General features: G+C 42.6%; 1 protein-coding gene across 1 annotated transcript in view; it reads left to right on the top strand.

The window, feature by feature from the left end:
* LOC131201334 (uncharacterized) overlaps positions 1 to 22966 on the top strand; it is a 31035-nt gene extending 8069 nt beyond the window's left edge. Inside the window, exons 4-14 of the mRNA XM_058189154.1 lie at positions 593 to 747; positions 1224 to 1337; positions 4572 to 4661; positions 5512 to 5839; positions 12673 to 12920; positions 13776 to 13886; positions 15537 to 15624; positions 18195 to 18349; positions 19380 to 19493; positions 20783 to 20872; positions 22524 to 22966. Of these exons, the coding sequence (XP_058045137.1) occupies positions 593 to 747; positions 1224 to 1337; positions 4572 to 4661; positions 5512 to 5839; positions 12673 to 12920; positions 13776 to 13886; positions 15537 to 15624; positions 18195 to 18349; positions 19380 to 19493; positions 20783 to 20872; positions 22524 to 22826 (1796 nt within the window). The 3' untranslated portion in view covers positions 22827 to 22966. The remainder of the gene's footprint in view (positions 1 to 592; positions 748 to 1223; positions 1338 to 4571; positions 4662 to 5511; positions 5840 to 12672; positions 12921 to 13775; positions 13887 to 15536; positions 15625 to 18194; positions 18350 to 19379; positions 19494 to 20782; positions 20873 to 22523) is intronic.
* Positions 22967 to 25065: the final 2099 nt, after the last annotated feature.

Genomic DNA, 25065 nt, shown 5'->3' with positions numbered 1-25065 from the left:
CTCTGGGAGGGGGAAAATGGGCCTCCCACAAGTCTGGAAATGGGCCCGTTTCTGACCTCTGGAGGGCCTCCAGAGCCCAGTGGAGCACATTTTCACCCTCCTGGAAACTTCAGGAAAGCCTCCGGAGCCTGGGGAGGACAAAAAATGGGCCTAGCAGAAGTACCGGACATCCGGAAACGGGCCCATTTCTGGCATCTGAGAGCCTCCGGAAGCCCTTTTCACCCTCCCGGAGGCTCAAGAAAACCCTCCAGAGCCTGGGGAGGGTGAAAAGCCGCCACCTCACCATGGTGTCGGAAATCAAGTAGGTGGCCATGCCCATCCACCCCTGACCACAATCCAACCCTGAGCTGTAAGATATTCTTTTCTTGTTGGTTCCTGCCTTCAGATTTGTTCCCGCTCACAATGACAGGCTTCACTGGCTCTGTGCTGCTGAGGGTTTGTCAGGTTGCTAAACAACTATGACCCTGATGAGCTACAGGTTTGATAGGGAAGCTTAATTTTCAAGCTGATCGAAGCTTTTTGATTTAAATGTAGAAGCTCATATTCAAACGCCTTGCCTCACCTTTGGAAATGATATTTTTCCCCCCTAAAGATTCTGTATTTGGTTGTCCTGACTGTCCACAGCGTAGAAACACTTCGGAAGACAGTTTTCAGGAAGCAGCCAGAGAGAGCCTGGCCAAATTCAATGCTGAAAATAACCACAAACATTATTTTGCCGTTCTTGATGTCACCAAAGCAAGTTCACAGGTAAAGCTGAAACAGAGTATTTTTGAGCAAGAAAGTTGATGCTGTATGCTTGATTTATATAGAAAGTACTGCAAAGACCAGGGTTGATGGGAAATGTAGAAATTGAAAATAATAACAGAAATAATTCCAGAAGAGGGTAGCTGATTTCTACCTCATTGCCAAAGGAAGTGTTGGGAATGATGCTCAAAGTCTGCAGAAATCTGACTTAAAGAAGATTTTAATTTTTTTTTTGCCAGTGATCTTCCTGGAAACATCTAGTTTCCCACATGGGTTTGACTGATCTTTCTACAACGTTACTTTTAATTTGCTTACTGAATATTTTAGTGTCCCCTTGTTGATAATAGCTGACAGTGTTCTATCAGTTCTCCTGGTAATAAGAATTATGGGGACTCTTTGGAGGGCTTCGAGTTATTAAAGATTATGGGGAACATTTCCTGCAGAGAATGTAACTCACTCTAGTTTATGACTTTCTACAGTGGGTTTTTGGTCCTTCGTCCTTCGTAGAATACACCATCCAGGAGACTTCCTGTCCCAAAAGTACACCTGTGCCAGACATCAATCAATGCTGTCTCCTCCCAACTGAAACTGCAGTAAGTAATCACAATCTTGCATAAAACCTTGTTCATGTCTTCTGAAGGATCAAATTTTTCACTGCTCATATCGTGTTCTTTATTCATCAATGTCTGCCAGACTCAATGGCTGCATTTATAGAACATTTAAAGGTAAAGGTTCCCCTCGCACATATGTGCTAGTCGTTCCCGACTCTAGGGGGCAGTGCTCTTCTCCATTTCAAAGCCCAAGAGCCAGCGCTGTCTGAAGACGTCTCCGTCTTCGGTCATGTGGCCGGCATGACTCAACGCCAAAGGCGCATGGAACGCTGTTACCTTCCCACCAAAGGTGGTCCCTATTTTTCTGCTTGCATTTTTTTGCATGCTTTCGAACTGCTAGGTTGGCAGAAGCTGGGACAAGTAATGGGAGCTCACCCCGTTACGCGGGAGTAGGGATAGAACATTTAGACTGGCCTAAAATGGAATGCGATAATCTGTGGGAATCCAGCCCTTCTCTTAGTTTGTTTCATAAATTATATGTATATAATTATAGTATATAGCTGGATACCCATGCTTTACTATGAAACTATGTGATGGGGCTTTATAAATCTACCCTTATAGCATGAAAATTAATGAGTAGTTACAATCGGCCTTTCCTCTCCCCTTCTCTCCCTCAGCCTTGCCCCACACAAACATCTCCTATCCAATCCCCCTTCTCTTCTTCAGGCTGGCCCCACAAAAGTCTCTCCTCTCCTCTCTCCTTCTCTCCCTCAGGCTGGCCCCATAGATCCTCTCCTATCCTCTCCTCTCTCCCTTAGGCTGGCCCCATAGATCCTCTCCTCTCCCCTTCGCTCCTTCAGGCTGGCCCCATAGTTCCTCTCCTCTCCCCTTTGCTCCCTCAGGCTGGCCCCATAGATACTCTCCTATCCCCTTCTCTCTCCCTCAGGCTGGCCCCATAGATACTCTCCTCTCCCCTTCGCTCCCTCAGGCTGGTCCCATAGATCCTCTCCTCTCCCCTTCTCTCTCCCTCAGGCTGGCCCCATAGATCCTCTCCTCTCCCCTTCTCTCCCTCAGGCTGGTCCCATAGATCCTCTCCTCTCCCCTTCTCTCCCTCAGGCTGCCCCATAGATCCTCTCCTCTCCCCTTCTCTCCCTCAGGCTGGCCCCATAGATCCTCTCCTCTCCCCTTCTCTCCCTCAGGCTGGTCCCATAGATCCTCTCCTCTCCCCTTCTCTCTCCCTCAGGCTGGCCCCATAAACCCTCTCCTCTCCCCTTCTCTCCCTCAGGCTGGCCCCATAGATCCTCTCCTCTCCCCTTCTCTCCCTCAGGCTGGCCCCATAGATCCTCTCCTCTCCCCTTCTCTCCCTCAGGCTGGCCCCATAGATCCTCTCCTCTCTCCCTCAGGCTGGCCCCATAGATCCTCTCCTCTCCCCTTCTCTCCCTCAGGCTTGCCCCACAAAAGCTTCTCCTCTCTATCTCCTTTTCTCCCTCAGGTTTTCCCCATAGATCCTCTCCTAAGTCCCTTCTCTCCTTCAAGCTGGCCCCATAGATCCTCTCCTCTCTATCTCCTTCTCTCCCTCAGGTTTGCCCCATAGATCCTCTCCTAAATCTCCCTCAGGCTGGCCCCATAGATCCTCTCCCCTTCTCTCCCTCAGGCTGGCCCCATAGATCTCTCCTCTCCCTTCTCTCCTCAGGCTGGCCCCATAGATCCTCTCCTCTCCCTTCTCTCCTCAGGCTGGCCCCATAGATCCTCTCCTCTCCCTTCTCTCCTCAGGCTGGCCCCATAGATCCTCTCCTCTCCCCTTCTCTCCCTCAGGCTGGCCCCATAGATCCTCTCCTCTCCCCTTCTCTCCCTCAGGCTGGTCCCATAGATCCTCTCCTCTCCCCTTCTCTCTCCCTCAGGCTGGCCCCCTAGATCCTCTCCTCTCCCCTTCGCTCCCTCAGGCTGGCCCCATAGATCCTCTCTCCCCTTCTCTCCCTCAGGCTGGCCCCATAGATCCTCTCCGCTCCCCTTCTCTCCCTCAGGCTGGCCCCATAGATCCTCTCCTCTCCCCTTCTCTCCCTCAGGCTGGCCCCATAGATCCTCTCCCCTTCTCTCCCTCAGGCTGGCCCCATAGATCCTCTCCTCTCCCCTTCTCTCCCTCAGGCTGGTCCCATAGATCCTCTCCTCTCCCCTTCTCTCTCCCTCAGGCTGGCCCCATAGATCCTCTCCTCTCCCCTTCGCTCCCTCAGGCTGGCCCCATAGATCCTCTCCTCTCCCCTTCTCTCCCTCAGGCTGGCCCCATAGATCCTCTCCTCTCCCCTTCTCTCCCTCAGGCTGGCCCCATAGCTCCTCTCCTCTCCCCCTCAGACTTGCCCCACAGAAATGTCTTCTATCCTATATCCTTCTCTTCCTCAGGCTTTCTAGCCCCTTCTCTCCATGAGGCTGGTCCCAAAAAAACCTGTCCTATGCTATCCCATTCCCTCCAGAGTTATTTTCAAGTTGTGAGGGGTAGTAGAACGCCTAACTAATTTGTATCAGAGCCTGTTAATAATAATATAGGAAATACTAATTCTCTGATGGTAATTTCAAAAAATCCTTTCTTAGTGAGCACCTAGAAGCCAAGAGGAACATACGTGGCAAATTTCAAGTTTGTAGGCTTTACGGTACTGGAGATTTCTTGATTAATGTGTGAGGTGTTTTCGCTTTTATATATATATATATAGATAATTATAGGAATTAATTATCATTAAGATACCAAAATTAATACCTGGAACACCAAAACGCATTTCCTAATTTGGAAAATTTGCTTCAAGAAATCCACAGAACGATTTTTTATTATTATTATTATTTTATTATTTGCATTTATATCCCGCCCTTCTCCGGAGACTCAGGGCGGCTAACACTATGTTAGCAATAGTCTTCATTCTATTTGTATATTTATATACAAAGTCAACTTATTGCTCCCAACAATCTGGGTCCTCATTTTACCTACCTTATAAAGGATGGAAGGCTGAGTTGGTTGGATGACTGTGAAAAGAAAGAATTTAACATTCTAAGAAGCATAGCAGAAGAATTCAGCTTTCCCCTGGAGGCTCCATCCGCTTTAATGGGACCACAGAAACTGCCATTCTGAGGAGGAGAAATGGCTTGCCAGCCACAGGGAGCAATGGAGAAGGCCCTTTGATACGGAACTTCTGATCGACAGCGTCCACTGCTATCCCACTGCATATTCAAAATTCTGAGCAGGTTGAACTTTTTGTTTTTTGTTGATGCAACCTTTCTCTTTTGCTCTAGGAGGCAGGCCTATGCAAAGGGTCTGTGAGCAGCAGATCGCTACAATTTGAAAAAATTGTCACTGTCGAATGCGATTTCTTCCCGCCTCCAGTAAGTTTCTCAGGCAGCTATCGTCTGCAGAAAATATTTATTCCTGGGTTGTTGAGTTTAGTTTACTTTTTAAAACACATTGACTGTATTTCACCCAGCAAAACAACACATTTTTTTCCCCGTTAAATAATAATTCAATAAATCACTAGTTAAGACCTGGCTTGATTACGCAGGCAGAAGAAGATCTGCTTAATAACATTTTTTATGAGTTAATATTATTTTAAGAATGATCTTTATTAAATTTCAGTTTTGAATTCTGCCTAAAGTCTTTGGAGTGAGGCACTTTATAACTTTTAAAATACAATAATGTAATGAAATGATTAGCAACAATCGAATGACATCCCTCTCACAATTAAATAATTAGAGAAGGGATGAGTCAACCTTTAGCCCCGTCAGAATTGATCTCCAAGCTGAGGGCAGAATTTGCCTACAATTCTGCACTTTAACCACTGCACCAGCAGGACTGCTTCTTAGGGAAGAAGAGATACTTCTTAGCTGTATAATGAATGGAGAAAGAGGCTCAAAAGGGACCCTCCCTAGTTTCTTGGGATGTAAAGGAGTGGGGCTATTGTACCTTCAGATTTGCAAGGTTCTGTTAAAGTATCCATAAAGAAATTAAAATTGATCTCATCTGGACATGCTTCCAGTCCATCCATTTAGCAAGACTGACAATGATTAAGATCTACCTCTGAGGAACTATACAGTTTGAAAGGTATCTCCTTGTTACATCCAGAGAACAGATTGTATGAACATCAACTGTCTTGAACATTTCACAAAATAACTAAGCACAATTTACAGGCCCCATATGGACAATTCCCTAAGTCGCTTTATCTCTCTTCTGTCTTATTAGCCATCAGTTAAAAATGGACAGACTTCACAATCCGTGTCCGAAAACCAAGAGCTACACCATCCTCATGTTACTGTCACAGAAACGCCACCAAAGCAGAAGGAAGCAGAAGTCCAGGTGATCGAGTATCATTCTTTGAGCAACCATGACGTGCCAAAAGTTAGCTCCACTTCGGCTTCTCCACAACAGGAAGTCAAGCCAACCATTCCTCCTTACCCCAAGGGGCTTTCCGAATCAGCTGAATGCCCAGGAACGGTTGCAAAAGAGATCTACGGCCTTCTTCTGCCTTTACGGCAACGGGCTGAAACTTCCCAGACGAAGAGTGATGTATAACACTGAAAGATTAATTCAGAGGAAACCTCCCTCCCTTCTTCTTTCACTCACTCACTCACTCTCTTACTTATCACAAGAACAGCAACTATTTTTCTGCTCAAGAAAATATTAAAAACATTCAATAAAAGAACCCATGTAGCATGACAGTTTTTGTAGTGGTTATTTCAAAAAAAAATAATCCCATTTATTCTTTTGAAACAAACACACAGGCTATGCAGAAGACCCTGGGAGAATGCCAGGTATTTTCCCTGTTGTAAGAAGCAACACCTGATTTTTTTCCCTGGATGTTTCAGAGCTTGGGGAAAATGCTCTTTGAAATTGGGCAGTAAAAGTTATTTGATGAATAGAAATCCAAACATTCCTTTATTTCTCATAAGATACCTTTAAAAAACCCAGCAAAGTAAACAATATTACAAAGTGTTAAGAGGATATTTAGACCAGGTTTTGGCATGTTGGGCAGGGGAATTCTGAGCATTGAAGTCCACACATCCAATTAAGGTTGAAAAACATTGAATGAGACCACTGGTCCATTTCATGTCTTGGTGTAGGAATCCCATTTAAGGCATTCCAGAAAAAAAATCCTCTAAATTCTTCTTGAATATATGTATTGAACGAGACCCAAAATCTTGCAGGACCATTGGTTCCCTAACTATGTCACAAGCAGGCTCCATAAACGGTTAATTTGCAAATGTGAACTTTGAATTCTTAGGCATCAACGCAATTTCATTAATACATTAATTAATCGAATATATATCCCTCCACCACAGACATTCTCAGGACCCCAGAATATAAGAATATAAAAAAATAAAACATACCTGCAATCCTGTATACACCTCCATTGAACCCAATGGACTTGTCATAGGAGGCCATTTTGAATCCACTGAACTTCCTGTGGGAGGCCATTTTGCAGGGCCAGCCCAATGACTGAAAAACATGGTCTCTGGGTTTCAAACCGCCTCTCCTCCTGAGAATGTTCTCCCATCTCAATCAAAGTGGTTAGGAGAAATGCACTCCACAGCTCACCCAGTGCCAAGTTCAAAGCATTTTCTCACCACTGCTGCCTTGCAATGGAGGCTGTCTTAAGAAAGGATGTCAGGTCCAAATTCATCCAGTGACTCACCCCAGTTCAGATCCAGCACCACTAACTGCACTATGTTGATTGAAGATGTTCTGTTGTGACCCAGGCCCAAGTAGGTAGTAATAAACTTAGTCCGTGGAAAAACAAACTTTATTCGAACATGTTATGTCCTGCACCGGCAGTGGCGGCCCCTAGTGGTGGAGATGGTTTCTTGTTCTGTTCTGATTGGCTCCCGCTTTTGGAGCTGAATATAAAGAGGGCTGTCAAAGCAGGCCTGGTCTGCTGGTTGTTGCTGGTCTCTGTGAGTTAAAATAAACGTTATGTGTGAACATCTGTGGAGCCTCAATTATTACGGAACCCACAGAATATAATACTGGCGACGAGGATGGGATGATTGGGTTGGGCTACCTCCTGGCTCTTCCTGAGTGCCCCACTCTGGCAGCTGCCCATCCCCAACCTGACGCCGGGCCCTGAGCTGGTCACAATGTCTGCGCCACACTCTACCCTCATCTAACTCGACCCTGTATGAGCACGGGCCGGTGATTCCCACGATCTTTCCTGGGAACCATAGGGGGTGGCCGCTGTAATTCCGGGCACTTCACCGGGGTCACCCGGGCATTGTTAGGATGAAGGCCCTGGGTAGGAGCTACCTGTGGTGGCCAGGACTAGATAAAGACATAGAGGCCTGTGTGTCGGCCTGTCACCGGTGTCAGGAGACAAGACCGCTGCCGTCTAAGTCTCCCCCTAGAGAGTGGGAGGAGCCTAGGGGTCCTTGGTCCCGCATCCATATAGATTTTGCGGGGCCGTACCAGGGGCAAGTATTCTTAGTGGTCGTCGATGCTTTCTCGAAGTGGGTGGAAATCGCACTAATGCATTCCACCACTTCAGAAGCCGTCATTAGAACTTTGCGACGGTTGTTTGTAACCCATGGGTTACCCGACCTTGTGGTCTCGGACAACGGGCCACAGCTAACGTCCGCCCACTTTGAGTCATTCTTAGCGGGCCTAGGAATACGCCATGCTCTCATTTCCCCGTTTCATCCGGCCAGTAATGGCGGGCAAACAACAGTCCGGTCAGTGAAAGAGGCATTGGCCAGGTCGGGCCCAGGGGGCTGGCAGGAGAGGTTGGATGAGTACCTCCTGGGGCAGCATTCCACACCGTGCCCACTTACGAATAAGAGCCCAGCAGAGTTACTCATGGGCAGGCGTTTGAGGACCACACTTGATAGATTGCACCCCCAATACTCACCTAGTCAGCCATTGGACTCCATGGGGGCAAACAGGAGATTTGATTTGGGGAGGCGGTGTATGCCGAATTACAGCTGCCACCCCTATGGTTCCCAGGAAAGATCGTGGGAATCACCGGCCCGTGCCCATAGAGGGTCGAGTTAGATGGGGGTAGAGTGTGGCGCAGACATTGTGACCAGCTCAGGGCCCGGCGTCGGGTTGGGGATGGGCAGCTGCCAGAGTGGGGCACTCAGGAAGAGCCAGGAGGTAGCCCAACCCAATCATCCCGGGCAGAGGAGCTAAGCTACAAGGGAATAAGACGCCCAGCCCTGTACCTGATAACCGAGAGGAAGCCTTGTCTGCTCTGCCGGTGGAGGGGCTAGGGGTCCCTGGGCCGGAGACGTCCCCCACAGAAGAGGCTGAGGAGTTGGGTCAGCCAGTGACCATGGCTACAACGGAGCCACGAAGGTCCAGCCGAATCAAGTGGCGCCCAGCGTATCTCCAGGATTACGATTGTGCAAGCTAGGGGGAAAGAAGTGTTATGTCCTGCACCGGCAGTGGCGGCCCCTAGTGGTGGAGATGGTTTCTTGTTCTGTTCTGATTGGCTCCCGCTTTTGGAGCTGAATATAAAGAGGGCTGTCAAAGCAGGCCTGGTCTGCTGGTTGTTGCTGGTCTCTGTGAGTTAAAATAAACGTTATGTGTGAACATCTGTGGAGCCTCAATTATTACGGAACCCACAGAATATAATAGAACACCTGGGAATTACTTCATTCCCAGCCTCGTTCAACTCAAAGTCAAACAAATGCCTCCCAACACAAATTCCTCAAACCTTAGTCCAATTAGGCAAACTCCCAAAGTCCCTTCCTGGCAAATGTCCAGAAGCCACAAAAACAAAAAGCTATATGAAGCAGAAGATGAAGCAGAAGATGCAGCTACAACATTGTTTTCCAGCAAAGCTGAAACGCCAGTGCTGGTCTGTTTTAAGCCTTATGGGAGGGGCCAATCATCTCTTGGCCCTACTCCCGAGTTGTCTTCTCTGCTTGAGCTGCTCTTGCCTTCTGGAAGCTCTTCTCATGCGTGCATTAGAAACAGGCTCCTCCTGTTCCTCTGCCTCGCTACTATCAGTCTCTGGAGGCTCTGGAGTCCACACCTCACTTCCCGATGGCCCTGGCCTCACCTCAGCCTCATCGCTGTCCGACTCCATTGCCAGCTCCGTAGGCTGCTGATGGACCACAATATGTGCTAATAAAGTAGGAAAATAGAGAAATGGAAAGAGGCATGTGTGTATGAGCGTGCGTGCATGCTCTCTGCAGCTAACTACGTAACATCTTTACTTTCTGATATCAGAGAATCTGTCCATTGCACAGGCCATGTCAGCACTCTGTTTATTGTGGCGTGTACCAAGCCAAGGCAAGATAGTCCCTGAAGATTGGAACAACGCAAGAATAGAGGAGGATGAGGGAGCGGCACTCAATCTAATCAATAAACTTTGCAAAGTTTGCAATGTTTCCTGTTGCTGATTCTCATGTGCAACCGCTGTTCATTTAGTGACTGTTCAAAGTTACAACGGCACTGGGGGAAAAAAGTGACTTATGACCATTTTTCACAAGATTATTGCAGCATCCCCATGGTTACATAATCAGAATTCAGATCCTTGGCCACCGACTCATATTAATGACGGTTGCAGTGTGCTGGGGTCATGTGGTCACCTTTTGTGACCTTCTCATAAGCGAAGTCAATGGAGAAGCCAGATTCACTTAACAAGCATGTTCCTAACTTAAGAACTGTCATGATTCACTTAACCAGAGTGGCCATAAAGGCCGTAAAATGGGGCAAAACTCACTTAACAAATGACTCATTTAGCAACAAAAAGTTTGGCCTCAATTGTGGACGTAAGTCAAGGACTACCTGTACTCTGGTTTAATGCAATCCCCAGATAGTTTAGAATAGAATGAGCTGGAGGTCTTCTAGTCCAGCGGTCACCAACTGGTGGTTCGTGGACCACTGGTGGTCCGCGAGAAAATTTTGGTGATCCGTGGAGAAATCTTCGTATTTTTGCTAGTGCACCCCGGTGAAGGAGCTGCTCCAGGATGACCAATGGGCCAGTCCTGTGAGTGTGACTACTACAGCTCTGGAATATGGGACCAGTCATGGCGGGGCTGGAAATCTCTGCATTGGGGTGGCACGTACAATGCACAACTTTGCAGGTGGTGCAATACGCAAAAAGGAGCGCTCCCCCTCCGGAATGAAATAATGGCGCTGTTCCTGCGGCAGGGGAGGGGGCGGCACAAGCGGGCCAAAGCAATGATTGCTATGGCTGGAAGTTGCGGGAGCAAAGCACTACTTGCACTTGTGTGGCATCAGCATTCCTCCTCGGTATATTTGCGCCAGCTGGTGGCGCAAAGCAGCCCTCATCTCCTGCCACTTGGGAACCGGAGCGGTAAATGGCGACAGGTCCGGGGAGCAGCTGGATTTTGCTCTCCATTGCAGATGCCAGATCGGCCCCCTGCAAGCTCTCGTCTCTCAAGGAGCCGGCCAAAATTTCCGATGCCACTTCAGCAAGCATTCCTCGGGAGACGCATCCTTCTTTCCTTCCTTCTTTCCTTCTTTCCTTCCATCCTTCGTTCCTTCCTTTCTTCCTCCCTCCCTCCCTCCCTCACTCATTCATTCATTCATTCATAAAAGAAAATAAACTTTGCCATAAATTTTATATCTACTGTTTTCAGGTTCGGTGTTTTATTGGAACGGTTTTATTAAACTATTTATATTATTTCCTCAAAGTGGTAATTTGAAAGACTTAGTAAGGAAAAAGATACTTTTCCCGGGGTCATAGAAGGATGAAGTGTCCTAAGAATTATCCAGAAGGAAGTTGAGCTTAGAACGGTTCAAAATTACGTTGAAGCCCCAAATCTACCTTACTTATGGCCTGATTCCGAGGTTTACAGACTTTGCATCATCCCACACTCATGTGACCACAATTTTTGATGTTTTTTTACCATTTTTCTGCATTTCTGGTCAAAAAAATGCATCTGGGGTATAATGGATTCATTTATGGACACTATACAATGTACAATTGTACAATGTATAGTAAGAACATATGCACCAAAGACAAATTTCTTGTGTGTCCAATCACACTTGGCCAATAAAAAATTCTATTCTATTCTATTCTATTCTATTCTGTTCTGTTCTGTTCTATTCTATTCTACTCTACTCTACTCTACTCTATTCTATTAATACAGCATTTGCTTAATGACTACCACAAAAAGGTCATAAAATCAGGTCTAGTCACATGATGATTCGCTTTAATGATTCAACAATTTACAACCATAACTCCTGGTTCAATTATGATTCTAAGCTGAGGACTAACCATGGTAACTTTGGAGGCATTGTTTTTCACCAACCTTGATATTGCATTTGTATCCAACCCTTTCCCTCTGAGAACTCATCACTGTCCATAAGGCACCCCCTAATTTTAACCTAAATTTAAACAACACAGTGAACATAGATTGAATTGAGAAATCATGGCAGGACCAGAGTCATCCATTGCCTCTCAATTCAGTACCACAAACTGCATTGTACTAGTTCATGATAAGCTAGCCATCTGGAAAAATACAGAACTTGGGTGTTTGTGAGGGAAGAAATAAAGACACATGTCTAGTTTGCCTTTCTATCTATGGATATCTTGTGATTGGCCACATTCACAGTCTCAAACATTTTGCAGTGAACATATCAACCATTTTCTGATCAGTTACAACCACAGTGTCCTTTTATTGCTAATAATATGCACTATAGTATCAAAAAATATGTTCTGGTCATACGGTCAAGTAAGCATACTTCAGCTCTTTCAATATTTTGCTAATATTTATGGTCAGCCTAGGAACATCATCCAGAGCAGGGGTCTCCAACTTTGGCAACTTTAAGACTTGTGGACTTCAAACCCCAGAGTTTGGGATTTGCTGGCTGAGGAATTCTGGAAGTTGAAGTCCACAAGTCTTAAAGTTGCCAAGGTTGGAGACCCCTGATCCAGAGTCCACTTGAGTAATGCAGTCAATACATTTAAATATATATATGTTTACCTTATAAATGTTGTACCTTGATGAACGTATCTTTTCTTTTATGTACACTGAGAGCATATGCACCAAGACAAATTCCTTGTGTGTCCAATCACACTTGGCCAATAAAATTCTATTCTAATATATATATATATATATATTGATTAAATCAAAGTGCATCCATTTAGATATAAAGTTGATGGGAATGTCTACTTTTATAGAAAGAAGGAAAGGAGGAACTTTTCTGGGAGGGAGGGAGGTCTTTTTCTGCAGTGAAACATACATAAAATCAAAAACTAGATGAACTTTAGATGAATATTCCCCTGCCAAGCTATATATTATGCAATCATTGCCTCACAGGTTGAAGTTTAAAAGTGAGGGACACCATGCAGTAGAAGAACAAATATTAGCTATTGATTTCAAAGTATATATAGAACGACAAAGCTCTACCAGAACCTTGCTCTCTAAAGTCTAGCTGTAATTGCTGTCTTCTTTGATTCTGCAAAAATTTCCAAAATGGCTCTTTTAATTTCATTCTTAATTGGGATACAGCTGTTTCACGCAGTGGCTTCCGTTCCACTTCCTCAATTTCTTCACCCATCTTGCAACTCTTTGGAGGTAAAGACTGCTGCAGAACTGGCCCTCAACAAGCACAACGCATATAAGACAGAAGGCTACGTTCTTGGCCTGCAACGCATTTCTGATGCCGAGCAAGTATCTGAGGTAAGATCTCCTCCTTCTATTGCCTTTTTTCTTTCCTTGCATTTAGCACCAGCCATTCTGGTGTCCAGTCACTAATATATTTGAGCAGGGAACAAAATCTACAAAATCACTTGATGGCACCCAAGAGACGTTGCCTAGACATGGTAGCCCTAATTAAAAGACATACTCGAAGTAGGTCCAGACTGAGTCAAGCAACTAATACCTGTATATATTTAGTAGCGCGGGGACGCGGTGGCTCAATGGCTAAGATGCTGAGCTTGTCAGTCGAAAGGTCGGCAGTTCAGCAGTTCGAATCCCTAGTGCCATGTAATGGGGTGAGCTCCCGTTACTTGTCTCAGCTTCTGCCAACCTAGCAGTTCGAAAGCATGTAAAAATGCAAGTAGAAAAAATAGCGACCACCTTTGGTGGGAAGGTAACAGTGCCTTTGGCATTTAGTCATGCCGGCCACATGACCACAGAGACGTCTTCAGACAGCACTGGTTCTTTGGCTTAGAAACAGAGATAAGCACCATCCCTAGAGTCGGGAACGACTAGCACATATGTGCAAGAGGAACCGTTATCTTTACCTATTTAGTGGCAGATCTTGTTATCACTGGTCATTCCTGTTCCCTTTTTTTAAATGAGACAGCGTAATAATGGTCCAAAACATTCTAAGATAATCATTTGAGATCAGGTTTCATGATAATAGATATTCACCCTTGCTAGGATTAAAATTAATGTTTTGCCGCACATAACAAACCATCTGGAGTAAAGAAGCTCCTGTCTTTATTTGAAGCTTACTTTATTTTCATCTAATGTGCTGAAAGTGATTAACTTTAAGCCTTGCCTTTTCAAGAGGTTTTTTTTTGTCCGTAGCAGGATGGCGATTCTGTTTTCTTCCTCATTTTGGATGTGCTAGAAACCAAATGCCATGTCTTGAGTAAGAAATTGTGGAAAGAGTGCGAGTTTAGACGCCCACACGAGACAGTAAGTAATCAATCTCCTCATTTAAAGAACTATCAGCAGGGTTTGAAAAGAAGTAAAATCTGGGTTTTGAAACTTGTTTGCAAAGGAGGCTGAGGGAGTCACTCCACCCACTTGCCATGTGGTAACAAACATCTCTTCTCAGAATACTTTCACCATTTCTCCCTTGGCATCTTTGTGTTCCCTGCACTTAGTTGCCATTTTAAATCAATGGAATTGTACACGTGAATAATAGCACTGGAAGGGAGAGAGACGAAGGGGTCCAACCCCAACTCACTGCCGGAACTCAAAAAATACCGTATTTTTTGGAGTATAAGACACACTGGAGTATAAGACGCACCTTAGTTTTTGGGTAGGAAAATAGGGGAAAAAAATCTGCCTACCAAATATTCATCTGGCTAGTGTCCTTAGTCTGGTCAGCTTCAGCACATTAGTTTGCTATGAGCGTGGGCATACCGGGTTGGGGATAAAAAACAGCTTCTAAAGCACAGCTGATCTTCAGAGAAAGAAGCAATTGGAAAAGCAGGTGAAGCATGGAAGATTGCTTCACTTGCTAGTGCCTCATTAGGGATAAAGAAACAGCTTCTAAAGCACAGCTGATCTTCAGAGAGAGAAGCAATGAGAAAAGCAGACGAAGCCCGGAAGATCATTTCATTCACTAGCGCCTCATTAGGGATAAAAAAAAGTAGCTTCAAAAGCACAGCTGATCCTCAGAGAGAGAAAGAATGAGAAAAGCAGGTGAAGCATGGAAGATAGCTTTACTCACTAGCACCTCATTAGGATAAAAAAACAGCTTCTAAAGCACAGCTGATCTTCGAAGAGAGAAGCAATGAGAAAAGCAGACGAAGCCCGGAAGATCGCTCCACTTGCTAGCACCTTGTTAGTGCTGAAAAAAAAACTTCGAAAAAACTACATTCGGAGTATAAGACACACCCAAATTTTCAGCCTCTTTTGGAGGTGGGGGAGTGCATCTTATACTCCAAAAAATACCGATAGCTCATAATTTCTCTTGGCAGGCCAGTCCCACTGTCCCACAGCTCTTACACTTGGGAAAGGTTCTCTGAATACTTTATTCTGCAACTTAAACTGGTTCTTCCATGTGTGCACCCTGAATGGAGAGGAAGCAGTTCTTGGACTACTTCTTAATGACCCCCTTTTTGGTACCACGGGTGGTCCCCTCTTCTCCCCCCTTCCCCTCCCAGTCCTTTGTCAAACAAAGCATTCACATCACCTTTAAGGTTTTAATCTCAGGATCCGTGGTTATTTTTCTTCTCCTTTTCTGATACTTTGCCATCTCTCTGAATCCTCCTAAAAGTACACCAATTGCCCAAGAGAATACTTTTAGCCTTTGGCCTTTCAAGTTTGGTCTCAAGCAGGAAGCAGATCAGGTGGAATTGAGATCATCTACGCTGCACGAATGAGCGCTTCCTCGTAACTCCTAATACATTCTGCAATGCAATAAAACGGACAGTGTGGTTGTACAAAATCAAAGGAAGAAATGTAGGAGCTGTAGATGTGTAGAAAACATTATGGAAGGATAATGTAATTCTGAATCTAAAATGTGGAATAGGTACACCTTTTGATTACGTGTAAATGGAATCATTGGTAAAAGAAATGGGTAGCACTAATGAAAGCTACTTTCTCTTGTTTTAGGTCTTTGGCCAATGCAAAGTAATAATTAAAGTCAACAGGAATTCAAATGATACGTTTTTATACAGAAATGACTGCATTTTACGCCCCCGTATGTATTTTCCATGTTTGCTGCATGTAAATTTGCAAAAAATATCTATCCGAGCATATATATCTTGCAATTGCGGTTTTACTGATATCCCCAATGAAGTTTAAAAAGTAGATTCAGAAGCCCCAAAATTAAATTTTACAGCCTTGTTTCATTCATGGGTTATCTTAGGCTACATCTGTAATTTCATTTTATTCCGTTTCTCAACCACAGATACGGTTTGGCCCAATTTCCTTTTCTATATATTTTTTTCCAAAACTATGCATTTTTCACACACTTTTTTCTGTGTGCAATTTCTCCCAGCATTTTTTCTTAGTATAAGGTATAAGATATTATTTTCTAAAACTTAACAAGGGCTGTTGTTGAAAGACACATTAACTTTGACAAGTTATTTCTCACTATAGATTATTTTACTTTCTTGTGTCATATTGCAACTTTCTAAAACCACCCTTCCATAATAAATTTAGGTGTACAAATGTTTGGAAGAAGCATGAACTTTGAAAAATGAGCAGAAATTGCTAAGCAACTACTTATATATTCTAGTTTCTTAGTTAGGTTTAAAAATGGTTACTTGATTAGGTCTCAGTCTGTTTTGCAAAATAACCTGCTTTGATTCATTTGCAGTTCAGTACCTGAGAACCTTGGCAATTAATGCACGATTCAAATTTTACCAACATGGCTTTGTCAGCGAGAAAGTGAATTGTGTGAACTAGAAGTTGTTGCAAATATATTCTGAACTTTAGATAAACTTTAGATAAAGAGGTATCTCCTTCATCAGGAGTTTATCGATCATGGAATAACAGTTGCTTTAGTTTTCGCATATTCATTATCAAATGTTATTATGTTTTAAGAATCTCATTATATCATAAGAGAAAAAAGTGTTCCAGATTGACAGCCAATTTACTGTGGTGATTATGGCATCCAGCTAGAAACTGGGAGAACGGGAATTCTAGTCCCACCTTGCCCATGAAGCCAGCAGTGACCTTGGATCAGTCACTTTCTCTCAGCCCTAGGAAGGAGATAATGGGAAGTCACTTCTGAAAAGCCTTTGACAAGAAAAGTGTAGGGTCTTATCCAGAAAGTCTCCAGGAATCAGACTAGGGGTGAAATGCTCCCGGTTCAGAACGGATTGCCCGATCCGGTTGCGATGGTGGCGGGTGATTCAGAGAACTGATAGCAAAAATCCCTGGGGCCCCTATGCCCAGCTGAGCCGTGCGATCATCAGAGGGTTTTTTTTTTACTTTTAAAAGCATTTTTTCTTCAGCCGAAAAAATGCTTTTAAAAGTAAAAAAAAAACCTCTGATGATCACGCAGCTCATCTGGGATCGTCAGAACCCTTTAAAAGAATTGTTTTTACAAGCTCTTCAGCCGAAGAGGTTGTAAAAAAAATGGTTTTAAAAGGTTCTGGCGATCAGGCAACTCAGATGGGATCATCAAAATCCTTTAAAAGTTTTTTTTTTCCCCTCTGGTGATCCCGGCTGAGTTGCCTGGTCTTCAGAGGCTCTCGGCTGAAGAGGTGGTAGAAAAAATGCTTTTAAAAGTTAAAAAAAATAAAAAGTTGGCCACGCCCACCCAGTCACATTACCCCCCCACCAAGCCACGCCCACAGAACCGGTAGTAACAAATTTTATATTTCATCCCTGAATCAGACACCATTAAACAGAAGGGCTGGTGGCGGGGAATCTGAACAGAGTTTGCTTTTGGAGGTTCCGGTCTGAAACTGATTGGCACAAGGAGGCAGAAATGGTCTTAGGTAACAAATCATTTACAAGCAATGCCACCAAGCTGAAAGAGCACCAAGAATCCCAGAGTCCAGCTCTGAGCTACAGATATTCTCTTCTATCGGTTCCTGCCTTCAGATTTGTACCAGTGGTGGAATTCAATTTTTTTTTTACTATCGGTTCTGTGGGGGTGGCTGGGTGGGCGTGGCAGGGGAAGGATACTACAAAATCCCCATTCCCACCCCACTCGTGGGGAAGGATACTACAAAATCCTCATTCCCTCCCTGCTCCTGGGGGAAGGTACTACAAAATCCCCATTCCCACCCCACTCCAAAGGAAGGATACTGCAAAATCCCCATACCCTCCCCACTCTAGGGGAAAGATACTACAAAATCCCCATTCCCTCCCCACTCCAAAGGAAGGATACTGCAAAATCCCCATTCCCACCCCACTCCAGTGGAAGGATACTGCAAAATCTCCATTCTCACCCCACTCCAGGGGAAGGATACTGCAAAATCCCCATTCCCACCCCACTCTGGGGCCAGCCAGAGGTGATATTTGCCGGTTCTCTGAATTATTCAAAATTTCCACTACTGGTTCTTCAGAACCTGTCAGAACCTGCTGGATTTCACCCCTGATTTGTAACCTTCCCGAAGACAGCTTTCACTGGTTCTGTACTGTTGTGTCAGGTTGCAAAAGATCTATGGCCCTGACTATATACACCATGGAGGGAGATGCTTAATTTTCAAGCTGATAGAAGCTTTCGGATTTCAGGTCATTTAAACATACACTCATTATTTCAAATGCCTTTTTCTCAACGTTTTAATTGATACTTTTTTCCCCCCCCTAAAGATTCTTCTCCTGTTTGCCCTGGCTGTCCAATTCGTCAAAATCCTTCTGAAGAGAGATTTCAGGAAATAGCAAAAGAAAGCCTGGCCAAATTCAATGCTGAAAATGGCCACCATCGTTACTTTGCCCTTGGAAAGGTCACCAAAGCAACTTCGCAGGTAAAGTTGAGGTGAAGTATTTTTGAGCAAGAAAGTTGATGCTGTATCCTTGATTTGTATAGAGACGGCTATAGGACCCAGGGTTTCTGTGACACGTAGAATTGAAAAATAATAGAAACAATTCCAGCAGAGGGCAGCGGATTTCTACATTATTGCCAAAGGAAGTGAATAGACAAGATTTTCAAAGTCTGCAGAAATCTGACTTTTCTTTTAAAAATCTGCCAGTGGATGAGACTCTGATCTTTCTACAATGTTACATTCCATTTGATTACTGAATGTGTCTCTGCCCTCTTCTTGATAACAATAGAATAGAATAGAATTCTTTATTGGCCAAGTGTGATTGGACACACAAGGAATTTGTCTGGGTGCATATGCTCTCAGTGTACATAAAAGAAAAGATACCTTCGTCAAGGTACAACACTTACAACACTTAATGATAGTCATAGGGTACAAATTTAACACTTAATGATACAACACTTAATGATAGTCATAGGCTACAATTAAGCAATCAGGAAACAATATCAGTATAAATCATAAGGATACAAGCAACAAAGTTACAGTCATGCAGTCATAAGTGGAAGGAGATGGGTGATGGGAACGATGAGAAGATTAATAGTAGTGCAGATTTAGTGAATAGTTTGACAGTGTTGAGGGAATTATCTGTTGAGCAGAGTGATGGCATTCAGGAAGAAACTGTTCTTGTGTCTAGTTGTTCTGATGCGCGGTGCTCTATAGCGTCGTTTTGAGGGTAGGAGTTGAAACAGTTTATGTCCAGGATGCGAGGGATCTGTAAATATTTTCACAGCCCTCTTTTTGACTCGTGCAGTATACAGGTCCTCAATGGAAGGCAGGTTGGTAGCCATTGTTTTTTCTGCAACATTTGACATCCTACCAGTTCTCCTAGTGCTAAGAATTATGGGGGCTCTCCGTAAGACTTCAGGTTAATAAAGATTGAGAGGGCAACCAAGATTATGAGGAACATTTCCTGCAGACAATGTGACCTCCTCTAAATGTTTATGGCTTTCTATAGGTGGTTCATGGTATTTTGGACGCTATAGAATTCACCATCCAGGAGACGTCCTGTCATAAAAGTACACCTGTGTCTGACCTCACTCAGTGCACCCTCCTTCCAAGTGAGACTGCAGTAAGTATTCACAAACTTGCATAAAACCTAGCTTGACATCATGGTTCAATACATGTCTTCTAAAGAACCAAATTTTACACTGCTCAGAACAGAACAGAACAGAACAGAATAACCATTCCAGAAAAATGATTGTCCAATCTTTTAAAAACCTCCTGTGGTGGAGAACCCATAATTTCTGGAAAAAGTTGTTCTACTGATTAATTGTTCTAATTGTCAGGAAATTTCTCCTTCATTCTAGGTTGCTTCTCTCCTTCAGTAGTTTCTTTAATTCTTTTATTCATCATATGTGTTAAAGCAGGTTAGCAAATGAAGAACAACTGGGAGGCAGATGCTCGTATTAGCTATAATAAATCTAAACATAGAAAAAATAAATATGGGAGCAATGGAAGTTGATTGAATGAGATACAAAAGTCCAGCCCTGTACCATTGGTGCTCTTGGTTTAACTCTTATTTCATTGTTACTGATCTTGATTTTAATGTTTTTAGTCCTATGTTTTAATTCTATTGTAAGCCACCACAGTCACTCAGGACACTGAGATGGGTGACATATAAATTTAATAAAGAAATAAATAATAAATCACATTGAAGCCTCAGAAAGAGGCTAGAAATCTAAACCTACTTTCTGACCTACCATTCAACCTAAGACATATTCTATATATACCACTTCTAGAAATGGTGAGCAGGAATTAAAGTCATGTTGGAATGGACATTGGTTGTGTTCTGATCTAAACAAATTCCATTCCTAGTTGGAATAATTTTATCATCCCAAAAAATTGGCTCTCCAACCTTAAATAAGCTCTTAACAAATGAAGGAAGAATTCTGTTCCAGTTAGTTCGCCTCTGAATTCAGTAATTCATTATTTTCCAAGCCAACCCATGAACCATAAAGTTAGTTATCAATTTCTAAAATTTTGCAGGAGAATTGCACAACAATCAAAGAGTATATATAATTATAGCCATATAATTATTAAAATACCAAAATTAATATCCAGAACAATATTCTGGAAAATTGACTTCAAGAAATCCATAGAATGGCTCGATGACTATGCTAAGAAAGATTTTAAAATCCTAAAAAGCATAGCAGAAGAATTCAGCTTTCCCTTCTAATGGGACAACAGAAATGGTCATTCTGATGAGAAATGGCATGTCAATCAGAGGGAGAAATGGAGAAGCCCCTTGATGCAAAACATCTGATCAACCACATCCAGTGCTATCCCACTGCATATTAGAAATTGTGGCAGATTAAATTTCTTGAATTTTGTTGATGAAAACTTTCTCCTTTGTTCTAGGAGAAAGGCCTATGCAAAGGCTCTGTGATAGGCAGAGGGGATGAAACTCCCAAAACTGTCACTGCAAATTGTGAAATATTTCCACATCGGGTAAGTTCCTCGGACAGCTATCATCTGCAGAAAATATTTAATCCTGAGTTGTTAAGCATTGTTTATTTTTAAAAACACATTGACTGGACTTCAACCCAGCAAACCAACAGATTTCTCAGTTAAATAATAACTCAATAAATCACTTCTTAAGACCTGACTTTATTAAGCAGGCGGATGAAAATCTGCTGATAAGATTTTTTGTGAGATGCCATTATTTTAATAACGATCCTTATGATATTTCGATCTCAAATTCTGCCTAAAGCCGTTGGAGTGAGGAAGTTTATAACACCTAAAATACAGAAATGCAATGAAATGATTAGCAACAATTGGATGACATCCCTCTCTCAATTAAATAAGTAGAGAAAGAAGTTTATAGGTAATTTTAAATGTATGTGGAAAGAGATGGTACAAAGAGAGTGATAGCAATAGCATTTAGGCTTATTTATTTATTTATTTATTTTATTTGTCAACAAATACTAGAAAGCAAGTAACAGAGTAGACACAGATATGGACACATGAAAAAATTTTGGCACAAAAAAAGGATATAAATTGGCAAAACATAGCCATAACCACATAGAATGAGTACATATAAATGGGAACAGTAGGACAGGGACGGTAGGCACGCTAGTGCTCTTATGCACGGCCCCTTAGGGACCTCTTAAGAAACATGAAAGGTCCAAGGTAGACAGTTTAAGGGAAAAGGTATGGGGATTAGAGAGACTAACAACAGGATCAGGTAGATTGTTCCAGACATTTACTACTCTATTGCAAAAGTCATATTTCCTGCAATTAAGATTAGAGCGAATTACATTGAGTTTAAATCTATTGATGGCCCTTGTATTATTATGGTTGAAATTAAAGTATTCATTTACAGGTAGAACATTTTGGTAAATAATCTTATAAACTGAGCATAGGTCGGAATGTAGACGATGTAGTTCGAGGCTTTCTAGACCTAAGATTTCAACCCTGGTGGTATAGGGTATTTTATTTCGAGCAGAAGATTTGAGAACTCTCCTAGTAAAATATCTCTAGACCCTCTCTAATGTAATGATGTCTGAAATACAGTGAGGGTTATATCGTCCCATAGTTCTTTATAGCACCCTCTTAGCGGTTTATAATATAAACATTATTTCCATATTGCACCCAACAATCTGGATCCTCATTTTACCAACCTCTGAAAGATTGAAGGCTGAATCAACCTTGAGCCCTGTCAGCATCAAACTCCAGACTTTGGGCAGAATTTGCCTGCAATTCTGTACTTTAACCTGCGCCACTAGAACAGATAGCCAGCAGCTCCATAACGGATGGAGAAAGAAGCTCAGAAGGGACCCTCCCTAGTTTCTTGGGATGTAAAGGAGTGGGGCTATTGTACCTTCAGTTTTGCAAGATTTTCTTAATATATCCACACTACAAAGTAGAATTGGCTCATCTGGATGTGTTTCCTATCCATCCTCCTAGCAAGACTGACCATAATTAAGGTCTACCTGTGAGGAAGTAGAGCTGGAAAGGTCTCTCTTTGCTACATCTAGAGAGCAGAATTTATGAACCTCAACTGTCTTGAACATTTCACGAAATAAGTTAACAAAATCTATATATGTAGATAATGGTCAACTGCCTGAACCACTTTTCGGTATCTTTTGTCTAATCACAGTCCGGGTCTGAACACCAAGAGCTACACCATCCTGACATTAATGCTACAGAAACGCCATCAAAAGAGAAGGAAGCAGTGGTAGAAGTGATTGATCATCCATCAAGCACCCATGACGTTCCAGAAGTTAGCCCCTCTTCTGCTTCTCCACAAAAGAAAGCCAAGTCAACCATTCCTCCCTTCCCCAAAGGGTTTTCGCAATCGGCTTCATGCCCAGGTGAGGTTGCAATAGAGATCCCTGGTCTTCAACTACCTTCACCACCACAGGCTGAAACTTCCCCAATAGAGAGTGATGTACAGCAATGAAAACTTTATTCAGAGGAAACTTCCCACCCCTCTTCCGTCCATCCGTCCGTCCATCCATCCATCCGTCCCTCACTTACTCCCTTATCACAAGAACAGCAACTATTTTTCTGCTCAAGGAAATATTAAAAACATTCAATAAAAGAAACCGTGCAACATGACTTTGTAGTGATTATTTCAAAAATCAGGATTTTCCCCCCCCATTTATTTCATTTATTCTTTTGAAACAAACTCACATCCTATGTAGAAGACTCTGGGAGAATGTATTTTTCCTGTTGTAAGGAGCAGAAAAATTAAGATCACTAGTAGTTTTCAACATTCTCACAAATATATTTATAGTCGTTATGGACACCTGATTTTCCCGTGGATGTTTCAGAGCTTGGAGAAAATGCTCTTTGAATTTGGGTAGTAGAAGTTACTTGACGTATAGAAATCCAAAACATTTCTTTACTTCTCATAAGATTTTATTTTATTTTATTTTATTTTATTTTATTTTATTTATTTATTTATTTATTTATTTATTTATTTATTTATGTCACAACAGCATATATAAGCATAAGCATGAAAATAACTATATAATATATAAACATATATATGAGCATAAGTATGTGATAACTATATTAATTGGATATAATGAAAGGAAACAATAGGACAGGAACAGTAGGCACGTTTGTGCTCTTATGCACGCCCCTTACAGACCTCTTAGGAATGGGGTGAGGTCAATAGTAGAGAGTTTTTGGTTGAAGATTTTGGGATTTTGAATAGAGACTACGAAGTCAGGTAGTGTGTTCCAAGTATTAATAACTCTGTTAAAGAAGTCATATTTTTTCTGCAATCAAGATGAAGCGGTTTAATTTAATTGAGTTTAAATCTATTGTTTGCTCTTGTATTGTTGTGACTGAAGCTGAAGTAGTCTTCAACAGGAAGGACATTGCAATAGATGATTCTAATAGATGCCTAAAAATACAGCAAAATAGACAATCTTACAAAGTGCTAAGGAGCTATTTAGACCAGGGTTTGCATGTTGACTGGGGAATTCTGAGCATTGAAGTCCACATGTCCAACTAAGGTTGAAAAACACTGATTGAGACCACTGCTCCAACTCATGGCTTAGGGCAGGAATCCCATTTATGGCATCCACCCAAAAAAATTCTCTAGATTTTTCTTGACTATATGCAGTGAAGAAGACCTATGATCTCTCTTGACCATTGGTTGCCTAATATTGTCACAAGTGCCCTTCATGAAGGGTTAATTCTGGAGATTTGGAAGCTTCTGCACCATTCATTCATTCATTCATTCATTCATTCATTGAATATATATCCCTCCATCACGGACATTCTCAGGACTTCAGAGAATAATGATGTAAGAATATGTAAGAAAAGAAAAACATACTTGCAATCCAAAACAGTATCCTGTATATTCCTCTGCTGAACTCAATGGACTTTTTTAATTTTTTTATTTGTCAATCATATATAAGATAACAGGTAAAAGTATAAACATAATTTGGATACATGAAAAGAGTACGTAAAAAGGAATATTAGGACAGGGATGGTAGGCACGTAGGTGCACTTATGCACGCCCCTTACAGACCTCTTAGGAATGGGGTGAGGTCTACAGTAGACAGTTTAAGCTTAAAGTTTTGGGGGTTTGGGGAAGAAACTACAGAGTCAGGTAGTGCATTCCAAGCATTGACCATTCTGTTACTGAAGTCATACTTATTTTCTGCAATCGAGTTTGGAGCAGTTTACCTTGAGTTTGTATCTATTATTTGCTCGTGTATTGTTGTGGTTGAAGCTGAAGTAGTCATTGAGAGGTAGGACATTGTGGTAGATAATTTTATGTACTATGCTTAGGTCAGACTGAAGTTGGCATAATCCTAAATTGTCTAAGCCCAAAATGTGGAGTCTGATGGCATAAGGTATTTCATTGCGAGCAGAGGAGTGGAGGACTCTTCTTGTGAAATATCTCTGGCCCCTCTCGATTGTATTTATGTCCGATATGCAGTGTGGGTTCCAGACAGATAAGCTGTATTCAAGAATTGGTCTAGCAAATGTTTTGTATGCTCTAGTTAGTAGTACAATATTACCAGAGAAGAAGCTACGCAAAATTAGGTTAACAACTCTTAGTGCCTTTTTGGCAATGTTGTTACAGTGGGCTCTGGCACTTAGATCTTTAAAAATGAGTACTTCAAGGTGCTTGACAGAGTGACGGTCATCTATAAGGTCATGTCCATCTAATTTGT

Source organism: Ahaetulla prasina, chromosome 6, assembly GCF_028640845.1.
Source record: "Ahaetulla prasina isolate Xishuangbanna chromosome 6, ASM2864084v1, whole genome shotgun sequence".
Classification (NCBI taxonomy): Eukaryota; Metazoa; Chordata; class Lepidosauria; order Squamata; family Colubridae; genus Ahaetulla; species Ahaetulla prasina.
The sequence above is the reverse complement of the archived record's forward strand: the minus strand, read 5'-3'. Positions and strand labels throughout refer to the sequence as shown.